Source organism: Corapipo altera, unplaced genomic scaffold, assembly GCF_003945725.1.
Source record: "Corapipo altera isolate COAL_440 unplaced genomic scaffold, ASM394572v1 200, whole genome shotgun sequence".
Lineage (NCBI taxonomy): Eukaryota > Metazoa > Chordata > Aves > Passeriformes > Pipridae > Corapipo > Corapipo altera.
This window is the reverse complement of record NW_020884992.1, coordinates 405912-417625: the sequence shown is the minus strand read 5'-3', so window position 1 is coordinate 417625 and position 11714 is coordinate 405912. Positions and strand designations below refer to the sequence as shown.

The 11714-nt window shown below is 57.5% G+C and overlaps 1 protein-coding gene across 1 annotated transcript; it reads right to left on the bottom strand.

The window, feature by feature from the left end:
- Nucleotides 1-277: 277 nt before the first annotated feature.
- On the bottom strand, nt 278-11182 carry TNS4 (tensin 4). Its single transcript, XM_027666400.1, has 12 exons — nt 10687-11182; nt 6748-7159; nt 6148-6563; nt 5229-5315; nt 4641-4760; nt 4221-4313; nt 3875-3952; nt 3423-3494; nt 2291-2459; nt 1873-1941; nt 1632-1658; nt 278-1097 (listed from the first exon to the last, which is right to left on the bottom strand). Exons 1-12 carry the CDS (start codon nt 11180-11182, stop codon nt 968-970), a joined length of 2169 nt encoding a protein of 722 aa, XP_027522201.1. The 3' UTR covers nt 278-967.
- Nucleotides 11183-11714: the final 532 nt, after the last annotated feature.

Sequence of the window (11714 nt, the reverse complement as noted above, 5' to 3'; positions counted from 1 at the left end):
AACACTCCACTGCTTTATTGGAAATACCCCTATGTGGGTTTATAACACAGGGTCTGAAATCAAAACCAGTACAGAGGCCCCAGGTAAGCGAGAACTAAGGACGGTGACAGTGTGGTGGCCTCGGAGCCGCTCTCTGCTCCGAGCTGCAGCGGATCCGACTCTTCAGCTGCTGCAGATCACGGCGGCGTCGGCTTCCTCGGGGCCGTGCCAATGCACGTCATCCGAGGAGCTGGCCCAAATTCAGGCAAGTCATTTCCAAAAACCCGATGTTTCACTGTCATGAAAATGTCACCGTTTATTTCCCAGCTCTCCGCGGTGCTGGGAGGTCGAGCCCGCCCGTAACCCCGCTCTGCGAAAAAGGGCAGGAGAATTTCCCAGCACAGGGAAAAATGCGCTGATCTGACATTCCTGCCTGTGGATGCCTCTTGCTCCTTCAGGGAAGCAGGTTTCCAGCAGGGCTTGGTGATTTTTATACAGTTTGATTTGCAAAGCTGCCTTCTGGTGCTACTCAGGGGGTGAGTCCCCCCTGCCTGCCCCAGACCTCCCCTCCTGTGGCACTGGGGGGTCAGGGCCGAGTTCCTAATGGTGGGAGCTCAGCTCAGCTCCATGACTTGCCTCAGCCTGGATGCCCCGAGCACAGGGGTCCCTCATGGCTGGTAGGAACCTCAGCCAGAACACTGGGGCCCTGCAAAGCAGACAGCGGGTGCCAGGTGAGGGGCTGTGGTTCCATAGGGAGCACAGCTCCCATCCCACCGCTCTGTCCCAGACCAGCACAGCTCCCCGTGGGCATCTCATCCCACCAGAGCTGAAAATCTCAAACTGAGACTTCTGACATGATGGTACATAACAAAACGAGTATAAATACAAGCTGTTGCCAAAATGCAACTCAGAAGCAGGAGCAGAGGAGCAGGAGAAGCTCGGCAGTGTGTGGGCAGCTGCCAGCCCTGGGCATCCCAAGGTGCCATCCCTACGGGCCGGGCAGGAGCTGACGGAGCAGGTCGATGATGAGCGATGCTGGTTGCACCGTGTCGTACTCTGCAAACAGGTGACAGAGGTTCCCCGAGTCTGCCTGGCTTTTGGCCACAAACCCAAAGATTCTTTGAAAAAAGGAGAGAGGCTTATTCAGTTTGCATCCAGGAATCTGAAGGAATACGCTGAAACCAGCCCCGGCCACAAAGCCAAATCCCAGTTCCAACAATTCCACCTTGGCCCGCTCCCCAATCACGTTTCCTTGGAAGCCAAGCAGTCGGGAGGAGCGTTTCTGGCAAGGCTCACCCAGCCGTGAAAAGATTCTTGAGCACAAGGTAGAGCCAGATATAAACTCCCTTCCTGAGCCCAGTGTGAGTCCCTGGAAAGGTTGTGGGATTTGGATGGGGGGTTCTGCACAAGGGGATGTGGAGAACGGGGCTCAGCCAAACCTCTTGCCCAAACCTACAGAGTAAACCCACCCTAAAACTTTACCCACCAGTCCCACCCCTCACCAGGCCACCACGGTAACTTCTACTGACTCCTCTCTTCATTTTTAAGCTGATTCTTTGATGTTCTGCAATGCAACTGCTTCCCAAAGCAGCATCATTCCCCCCAGATTCCAGCCCCCAGCTCCGTGCGGGAGGTCCCCGTGCAGGTCGTACCTGGAGGACTTGCAGTACTTCTGCCACCTGAGGGAAGAACAGAATTGGAGTTGCTCAAAGGCTGATGTTTAATTCATTCCATCAGCTGCAAAGCCAAGGGTTGTGTTTAGATCCACCCCGGCGCGTTACGCCCAGGGCAGTTTTTTGGGATTTGGGATTTGAAGCAGCGCAGAAGTGCTGGGAACGGCAGGGAAGGGAGCACAGGAGGTGGCTCTGACCGGCACAGCCACCCAAAACTCACTTTCTGTTCTCAGGGTCCATCCCGCAGAACCTGATGGCAGCCAAGGGGTAGTGTCTCCTGAAAAACACCCTGGAAGAGGAGAGGGAAGGGTTATGGAAGGGAAGGGTCCAGGCAGGAATGGAATTATGCAGATCCAAGTCCTGTCACGGCTGCTGAGGAATGGGGGTCCCAAATGGCATCCCAGAATCCCAACCCTGGGTCCAGCTGCCTCCTGCATCCCACCCCTGAGGTGCTGCCACGCACAGCCCCGCACTGTAACACGGGGCCAGGTCCATCCCTGGATGGTGACGTGGGTTTGTCCAAGCAGGGCAGCTTTTCCTGAGGCTGGGAGGCAAGGAGGGGGCTGGGTGGGCACAGGTGAGCTACCTCTCCACGAGCCCCCCTCGGCCACCCCCGCAGCCCATCCCTAGGCTCTTACTTCCTCTGGATGTCGGTCAGGGTGACGCCCTGCTCTGTCACCCTGAAGTGCACCAGGGTGGGCGTGGGCAGCGTCTCCAGCTCCAGGGTGCAGGAGATGCCTTTCAGGATGGCCGGGGCTCCCGTCAGCGTCTCCACGTTCACTGAGCTGAGGTACAGGACGTTGCACACTGCAAGGACAGCACAGAGCCCGGCTCAGCGCGGGTGACATCCAGGGCTGGGTCCCAGGGATCATCCTGCAGAACCCTCACACGGAATCCGGGTCGGGTTTGTTTTGACGAAAATTAAAGGGTTCGGTGACTCAGAAATTCTTCACCAATTTAGTTTGGTTTACTTTAATTCTTCGCACTCATTGTTGTAAAAGTCAAAGTATTTAATTTCCCGTTTCTAAATGTCACATTTGGGGCTTTTTTTTTTTTCTGTTTATTACATATTTCCTTTAATGAAAAGCAGAAATACCTCAAGCCAACGAAGGGCTGAAGGCCAACCTAAAACATGACATTTCAGGCTGATTGAGCTGTTTAAAGGGCTGCTCTGGGTCAAACTAAACTTTCCAGCTTGCCAACTGATTTTTCAGAATTTCCAGCAAAACAAAGCCATTCCCACTTCCCCGGCCTGTGCTGTGACCCATCCGTGTGGTCTCCTGCCCTTCCCTCTCTGCTCTCACCCAGGCTGGGGTGCACAGACCCCTCCCATCCTGCTCTGCAGTGCCCACGTGTCCCCCATAAGGTCCCTCAGCAATTCAAGCAGCCCCCAACTGCCCCATCCCTCTCCTAAAGCTCCAGATGTTCAATCCCCATTGAACCCCATCAAGGGAGAGGCTTAAAAATCAGGAGCTATTTAAGACTGTGGGAAATGGGTGCCTTTTGTCAGCCTTGTGACCTCAAGAACTGTGCTCTCTAATATCTTGAGGGCCCAAAATCTCCTTTCCTTAAAAATACCAGATTCCCTTACAGCCCAGGGGCTGGGGAAGAGGTGGGGAGATCCTGGGGGTATCCCCAGCCCGGTGGGGAAGCTGGAGGGGGATGTCACACAGGCCCCCACCAGTGTGTGGGGGTGACCTGCTGCTGTCACAGCGTGCCCAGGGCTCCAGCTCTTACCAGCTGGGCAGCAGTGCAGGCTCGTGCCCTCACCTGCAGTTTTGTTTGCCAGGGCCAGCATGGATTCAGGAGCACAGTCTGGGCTGTCTTCTCCGCCAGCGAGATCTGCACAAAGGACAAGCAGGAGCAGTGATGCCACAGGCAGGGCTGTGCTGGTCACCTCTTTGGCCATTCCTTATCTCACAAAGGCCCGGGACCGCTCTAATTGCAGGGGCTTAGAGCAGTAATTAACTTAACTGTCCTCCACCTCCCTCTCCTGGCTCTGCTCACCTCTGATCTCCCCACTCCTCCTTCTCTCGCCCACCCTCACCCCCAGCAGAAGGGGGTCACTGCTGTGCTGTCCTCAGGGCAGCTCTGCAGGTCCCTGCTCTGCCTGCAGCCAGGGCAGCAGCCCCTCACAGGGCACTCGGGTGGCTCAGCCCCTTCCCCACCTCAGGACCTTCCCCCCCTTCCCCTTGGAGCATCCCCCCTGTCCCGGCACCTACCTTGGGTGGGGATGCGGAGCCTGCAGGGCAGTGCCAGCTGGGTGATGGCGTGCTGGTAGACGAAGGCAGAGAGGCTCCCTGAAACACAGAGCCACGAGTTGGGGCGAGGGGCTGGTGCCTGAAACCTCCCACCACATGCCTCCACACCCCAGCAGTGTCCCAGGAAGCTCATTTTCCTACTGCCATGATCTCACTGCCAGGGAAGTGCAGGCAGGACTGCGGGCCGGGGGGTCCCCATGCTGGTGGGTGTGCAACACGCTCACCCCATCACCCCGGTGCTTCCAAAAGGTTTGGAAACAACTCCTGGGGCTGCCAGGGCTGCTGTGGGTGATGGCACCATCCTTACCAAAATACAGGTCCTCGCTGGCACCTTTCAGGTGCACCCCTTTGGTGGAGGACTCGATGAGGAAGTGCCGGACGAGGTCACTGCTGTCGTCACCTGCAAGAGGGACCAAAACCAGCATCAGCACCAGCCCCAGAGCTGCTGTTTCACCCCTGCCCACCCCTACCTGTGCCAGCCCTTCTCTGCCCACCCCTGCCTTCCCCTACCTGTGCCTGCCCATCCCTGCCCATCCCAGGGCATCACCAGAGCTTCTCTGTGGTGCCAGTGTGGTGCCAGCCCCTGTGAGGGGTGGGATGGGCACCAACAGACACCGTCAATGTCTCCCACACAACCAGAATCCTGTTGCTTCTCACCTGGCTTTAGTTTGCCTAGTTTCAGTTAAACCATTAAAGGAAACCCCCATCTCCAAGCGAGTCCCTGTACCTGTCTGGCTGCCGGACGGAGAGCCGGGAACCCTCATGGCCAGTCCAAAGGAGCCCCGGAATGACGTGCTGTCCCGCACCAGGAACGTGCCTGGCTTCTTGTTCCTCAGCAGCTGGATTGCTGTCAGAGCACAGGCAGGGGCTCAGCCAAGCACAACAGGTGGGACCTCCCCACTCCTGTGCTCTGTGGGCAGTGGCTCCTTGGCAGCAGCAGGAAAGGCTCCGGAGCATTTGCCAAGGACGTGCACGTCCCTTGTGCAGCACCAACTGTGCTCCTGCAGGGCCCTGCCTCGGTCTCATAGGTCTCTGTGGTCCCCAGGACACTCAGCCCCTGCCCAGGCCATGCTGTGGGACAGCACAGGGGTAGGAGAAGCTTTTCTGGGCTTGAGGGGGTCACAGAGGGGCTGTGGCACAGCCCGTGTTTCTGAGTCATCCCGCTTGGAGTAAGAGGGTCTTTCCACCCCTATCAGCCCCCAGTAGGTTTTGAATTGCCCTCACTGAGTCCCTAGGGACACAGGAGGACTCCATCCCGGGGCACAGGCAGGAGCCTAAGGTAGGGTCACCCCCCCAGAGCCCCTTGCTGCCTCACCTCGGTCCCTGCTGATGCTCGGCTTGAACCAGTACTTTGATGTGTCCATCACGAACTTCATGGTGGGCTGCCCAGCCCTGAGGGGACCTGCAAGAGACCCCATGGTGTCAAGGACAGCAGGGACCTGCAGGACCTCCACAGGTGACAGAGCCCAGCAAAGACATTTCTCTTTCAGGCTGATCAGGGCTGAAGTTTTTTTCGATCCTTTTGAATCCTTTCCTCCCCACTCCTCAGAATAGCTCATTCTCCATGTAATTATCTCTCTTGGCAGGCTGTGATGTAGTGCAGAGAGGGGCACATGGAATCCCTTGGCAGTGCCAGCCTGCCCAGCCCTGCACAATGCACTGGACCGTGGGCTTTACACCAGCTGAGGATCTGACCCACACACCCTCCTGCTATTCCCATAAGGATCCCAATTAAAACCCTCTGCCCTGAGAGCTGCCTCTGCTCATCTCCTCCAAAGAACAATAGCCCCAGTGTTTGCCCTTGAATGAGGGACCTTGTGAACTCCTGTACCTTTTGGTGTCCTCAGAGCAAACAGGAGCCCCAACACCCCCTCCTGACCCTGCTCTGAGCCCACAAACCAGGAGGACAGGACAGAATGGTGGTTCTCACTCTCAGGTACTATAAATGGGTGTATCTGCATTTCCTCGAGGGAGCAGAGAGTTCCTGCCTGCTGAGGCTGTGCCCCAGCACCCCACTGGGCAGAAGGTGCAGCTCATCCAGGGTCACCAGGACTGAGCTGGAGACCACCTCGGAGCCCTTGGGGACAAAATGAAGAGCTCCAGCTCTGGCAAGGACCTCCCACCTTTCATGTCTATAACCCACAGCTAAACCAGAGGGAAAATGAGCTTTGTACCCCTTTCCCAGCAGCTGCCAGGGTCTGCAGCTCCCACCCCAGCCCTGCCCTGGGACTCACTGTCTGGGACGCAGGAGAGTGCAGGAGCTGACAGGGCGTTGTTGAGGCCCCCGAGCCTCGGGGCAGGGTTGCAGCCAGGAGGGGGGGCCTGCATGGCAGAGCTGGGGGGGGCTTTGGCCGCCCTGGGGGATCCATCTCCTTGTTCCAGGCACCCGTTCACCAACAGCACCGGGATGTCAGCTGAGGAGGGGAGGATGGAGGGGGGGCAGCTGCTGGCCTGGCCCTTCTGGGCCGAGGAGGAGCTGGTGCTGGAGGAGCTGCCTGCCCTGGGCTGGGGGAGCCTCTGGCCAAAAGTTTCTCTGGAGTGAGACACGATGCCAGGGGAAGGGGAGCAGGGGCTGCCCAGGGAGCTGGAGGGGGACGGGCAGGCAGCGGTGGGAGCATCCGAGTCCTCGTTGTGGAGCGAGTGGGTGCTGCTGCAAGAGGGACAAAGAGCAGAGAACATCAGGGGGGTGTTGACACGCAGAGCCCACCCCAGGGACTGCACCAGCTCTCTCAACCCGCCGGCTCCCAGCCTGAGGAATGAGGGACTCAGAGCCCAGCCCTGCACCCCTTCCATCCCCACCATCACCCCGAGGCCGGGGCACAGGCGGCATTTACCTTCCCAGGATGTAACTGGTGTCGGAGCCAGGGCTCGTGGAGAGCTGGGACACCCAACTGCCCCGCTGCTGAGCCCTCACCACATGCACAGGCTTCAGCAGGTTGTCAATGCCCGGGGAGGTGCCGAGGGAGGCGGTGTCCGTGTGTCCGGCTGTGCACTGCTGGGGCACTGTGATGCTCTCGGATGCTTTGCTGCAGCTCAGGGTGGCTGACTGGGAGCTTGAGGGTCCGGGTGGGCTGGAGAAAACCACGCTGTCACCAGTGCTGTATTTGCCCCCGAGTGCCCCTTTTTGGGTCAGGAAGCCGTCGGTCTGGGGGGACCTGGAGAATGGGGTGCCCGAAGGGCTGGGGGAGCCCTGTGGCAGCTCAGGCCCCGTGGCTCTGCCTGGTGTCAGCTCTATGTACTTGATGTCTGCAGGGAGAGAGAGGAGGTTATTAGAAATCTAGTGTCCAAATTGCATTCCTTAATAAAGTTCCGTGGGGGGCAAGTGTCTGCTCTTCCTGCTGTGAATTTTGGTTCTGAATTTCACTCCCTGCAGGGCTGGGGGGGGTGTCCCAGAGGACACCCCCATGCCTTTTGTTGAGATCCCAGAGTGCATTGACCCCCCAGTGCTGGCAGGCTCCCAGGGAAGGGGGGTTACCTGTGGTCATGTCTGGCTGCTTAGACCCCCCCCTCACCAGCACTACCCAGCCAGGACCTGCAGAGACCTGCAGTCAGAGGTGGGTGTTCCCTCCAGCAGCCTCTCTGTTTGTACCTGACTCACGAGAAAAACATCTGGCTGCTCCCCCTGGGGATGATGTCAGGTTTGGAGGATGCTCAGGGCAGCAGGAGTGTGGCCCTGCACACCCTGGTTGAGCAGAGGAGCAGGGGGATGTCACCTGGCCCTGGGCAGAGGAGCAGGTGGATGTCACCTGGCCCCAGGTACAGCTGGAGTGGCAGTGGGACAGGAGGCAGAGGGAATCCATGTGGGACAAGGGCAGTTACAAAGCTCTTGGTGTCCACTATGGGACCAGCCATGCTGGCAGCAAGCACAGAGCCCCAGGCAGGGGCTGCTGGCTCCCTTTTCCCTTCCTCCATCCCGCACAAATCTCTCCAGGGAAGTAACTTCCAAGGCACTTTCTGTGCCTGTGCCCTGCTGTGGGATCCTTCCCATTATTCCATTCCTGCTCAGAGCAGACCAGCCTTGTCCAGCCCCTCTGCTTGCCATCAGTGATATGGGAACACACCTGGCAGAGCATCTCTTGTCAGAGAAAGCGAAACCTCACAGCCAGGACAGAGTGTGCCTGGCTCCCCAGGTGCCTGATGTACATCAGGCCCTGGCTTCCTTGGACAAAGCCATAATTTCTGGCTTGGCTGGAACACTCAGACTCGATTTAAGCACTCGCAGTGATGGTGGATTCACCGCCCAGGGAAGCTGCTCTGGTGGTTAATCACTCCAGTGCCAGAAGTTTGCACCTCCCTTCCAGTCTGGACCTGCCCAGCTTTGCTTTCAGCGCCTCGTTCTTGCCCTGCCATGGAGTTCAGGAAAGTTCCCCTTCTCAAAAGAGTTTCTTGGAGAGGGAAAAACCTTTTTGCTGCGGCAAAGACAAGCTGCTCTGATAACCCCGATCCCCCCTGGCTGTGGTGTGAAGGGTTGGACCCGCCATGTGGGAGCTGGACAGGCAGAGCAGCCAACTCTGCTGACCCTGATTACTGCAAGGAACAGTCAGACCTCTGGGGCACAGGGCTGGATGAGCAGGAAAAGCACAAGTCTGTACAAAAGTTACTCCCCGAGCCCCTTCTCCTTGCCAACCCCGGCACAGGGTCAGATTGGCACGACCAGTGCCAAGGAGGCACCGGGTGGGCCAGGAGGGCTGGTCCCCAGTGGGGACACAGCTGGACCTTGCCAGGATGGAGCCAGAGCCACAACCTTCCCCCTCCACAGCTTGGCTGTCAGCAGCAGTTCCTCCAGTACCCGGCCTGGGAGCAGCTGCTGTGTGTCCTGATATCAGCTCACAAACCCTCACAGCAGCTCCTGGCCGGATGCTTCTTGTCAATGGCTCCTCAAGGGGAGAGAGAAATGGGGAGTTTAATTGTCCTTTAAAGAACTGACAAGCATCTGCACACCGTGCTCATGTAGGAGGCCTTTTACCTCCTACTTCTCCGCCTTGGCTCCTCTTATCACCTGGGGTTAAACCTCAAATATTTGCTCAAGACCTTGGCAAGTTTTCCAGCATCGAGGAGTGGCAAAAGTGCCACAAACACAGAGCTCAGATGTCACGTAAGCTGAGATCTGAGATCTCTCCTCTCCAGCAGATTCCAGGGGGATTTGTGACTCTCATGAAAGCATCTCCTGTTGCTGCAGCATTTGTCATGTTTAAAGCTTCCTCATGGGCTCCACTAACCAAGAACAAGCCCATCTCACTTCTCTGGTCACTGTCAGTCCCTGCCACCCTCACATTAGGGCATAGGTTGCAGGGCTGGAGTGGGAGGAGGTGGGTGAACAGAGACCCTGCACAGTGGGAGGAAGTTTGTGTAAAATCCAAGAGCTGTTAAAAGAAAATGAAAGCTAAAGTGAGGCTTTTCCCACTGCGTTTGAGGCCAGAATTCCAGGTGTTCTCTTGGAGCCAGATTTTTCAAACCTGTGAAGCTTCTCAGGCTCCATCTCCCGAGATCCAGGCACTGAGCAGCCAGAGCTGAACTTGCACTTTGTCACAGTCCTTTATCTGCAAGGCCACTCTGTCCATCCCAGGGGGAAGCAGGGACACTGTCTGCCCTGGAATTGTCTGGCTCCCTGCTGGAGCACCAGGACACTCACATCCTCCCCTGACCCCACAATCCTCATCTTTGCACGAGGGCTCAGGGAGAACAGAATTTTTTTCATGCCTTTACCATCCTCTCATTTCACCTTCCTCTGGGAAGAGGCCTGGGGACAGACTGTCAAGGTATTTCCATGTGTAAAGACAGGGTCAGGCAACAAGGTTTTTGGGAAGCAGTGAGTCTGTGTCCTCAGGCACATGAGCCACCCCTGGTGCACCAGGACAGTGACAGCAGTGCCAGCACTGATGGGGCTGCCCTGTGCACGGGGTGCTGAACAGCTAAAACCAGCAGAAGAGCCCAGGCAGGAATGCTTGGATCAGGAGCAGCTCACAGATCAGAGCTTGGATTGCAGGGATGACAGGGAAGTGTTGCACAAGGGTTCACGTAGGGAACCCTTGAGCAGAGAACAGGCTGGTATGTGCTGCTGGTGCCTTGCCTATGCCAGGTATGCTGCCCGAGGAGTGCACAAGCCCTGGAAAAAGAATTTCCCTGGCAAAGTGACTGGGAACATTTAAATGGGATGGTTGTGTAACACTCAGTACCTTAGCCCAGGGCCCTGGAAATCTGGCTGCAAATCCTTGTGCTCCCACGGGTCAAGTGTGACCCTGGGAAAGGCTCTGCTGGCCTTGGGGGAATGAGGGGAGCAGGGTCCTCACATGGCACCCAGAGCCCAGGGCCTGTCACTGATGGTGACAACTGGGAGTAGGAGTTTCCCCAAGTCCCATTTCCAATGAGAAATGTTTTCTCCAAACACAGGGAAACAAACATCAGGTTGAATCAAAGGCTGTTTTCCCTGTTCCCTTCTGGATCCCTCTGAGCTGGGCTGGGCATGAGACATGTCAACAGTGATCAGACCAGGGCCATGGAAGTGGTGGAATTAGGCAGAGCCTGGGTACACAGCCTGTCCTGCTCCTTAATATGGAGTCCTGATGCCAGGAGACAACTCCCCACAGCAATCCCACTGGGGACAGTGTGGGATGTCCCTGATGCCCATTTCCAGCCCCCCAGGACCTCGTCCTGCCCACAGGACAGGTGTGTGCCCAACCTCTCTGTCCCAGGTTCCCGCTGCCCCTGGCAGAGGGTTTTCACTGGGTTGGAGCTGCTCTGGCTCCAGTGCCTGAGTGGTGCCTTTTCCTCACCTATTGCCTCTGGCTCCTGTTCCTTGGTGGCCACAGTGTCACCCCAAACAGCAGGTTGGGCTGGATCCTTCAGGGGCTGGAAGGTCGGATCGATTTCTAGGATCAGCCGGTTGAGAGCCTCTATGGATATGTCCAGGGAGGGAGACACTGGCTGAGCCTCAGGATCCATGCTGGTGTTCTCCTCCTGCTTCGGCTGACATGGAGCAGGGGCTCTCTCCAAGGAGGAGTCCTGCTGCCCCTTCCCTTGTGTGTGAGCAGCCACATGCTCCAGCACAGGGTGGGCTCCATACAGCCTCCCTCCGGGGAGCAGGTGAGCCTTGGGGTGCACCACGGAGGGGGGGTCAGCCCAGGACTCTGTGGAGTAGTAGACGTACTTGCCCGGCAGGGTGGAGCACCCCGGGTACCCCGCCGGGTGCAGGTTCTTGCTTTCCTCCGGAGAGGGAACACACACAGTCTGTCCAACACGCAGCACGTGGTTCTGTATGACCTGGGACATGGTTTGGTTTTCCGGTTTGACGGCTTAGAGTCCAAGGGAAACCTCCTCCTCCTCCTGCTCCTCGCCTCCTTCCTCCACCAGGGACCTCAGACCCCCGTCTCCAATCCGGTCTCCAGCGGAAGAGGAATCTGAGGAATGCAGAGAGGAGCGGTTACACAGGCATGCCCCGGGCAGGAGCAGACTTCAGCGGAAAAGTCTATAAAAACCGGGATTTGGAGAGCAAAGTTGGAATTCAGCTCATAAGAAAACAAGTCACCCCGTCCTGCTTTTCCACCCTCTCCAGCCTCTGCTCCCGGTGCCACAGTGTGGCCGGGCAAGTGCACGGAGCACTCACTGGCAACAGCTTTTCAGGATGATTCAAAGGCCTGAGAACGACATCCTGCTTTATTTGCTAATTTTCTAGATTAAGAATGAAATGAAGGCTCACTTCAACAGTATTCCTATGGGACCCTGACCCTCAGAAGCCATCCGAGGGCAGCCAGCGAGCCTGGTGGGCACAGAGCCGGAGCTGCCTGCCAGGGCAGTGTCCTGG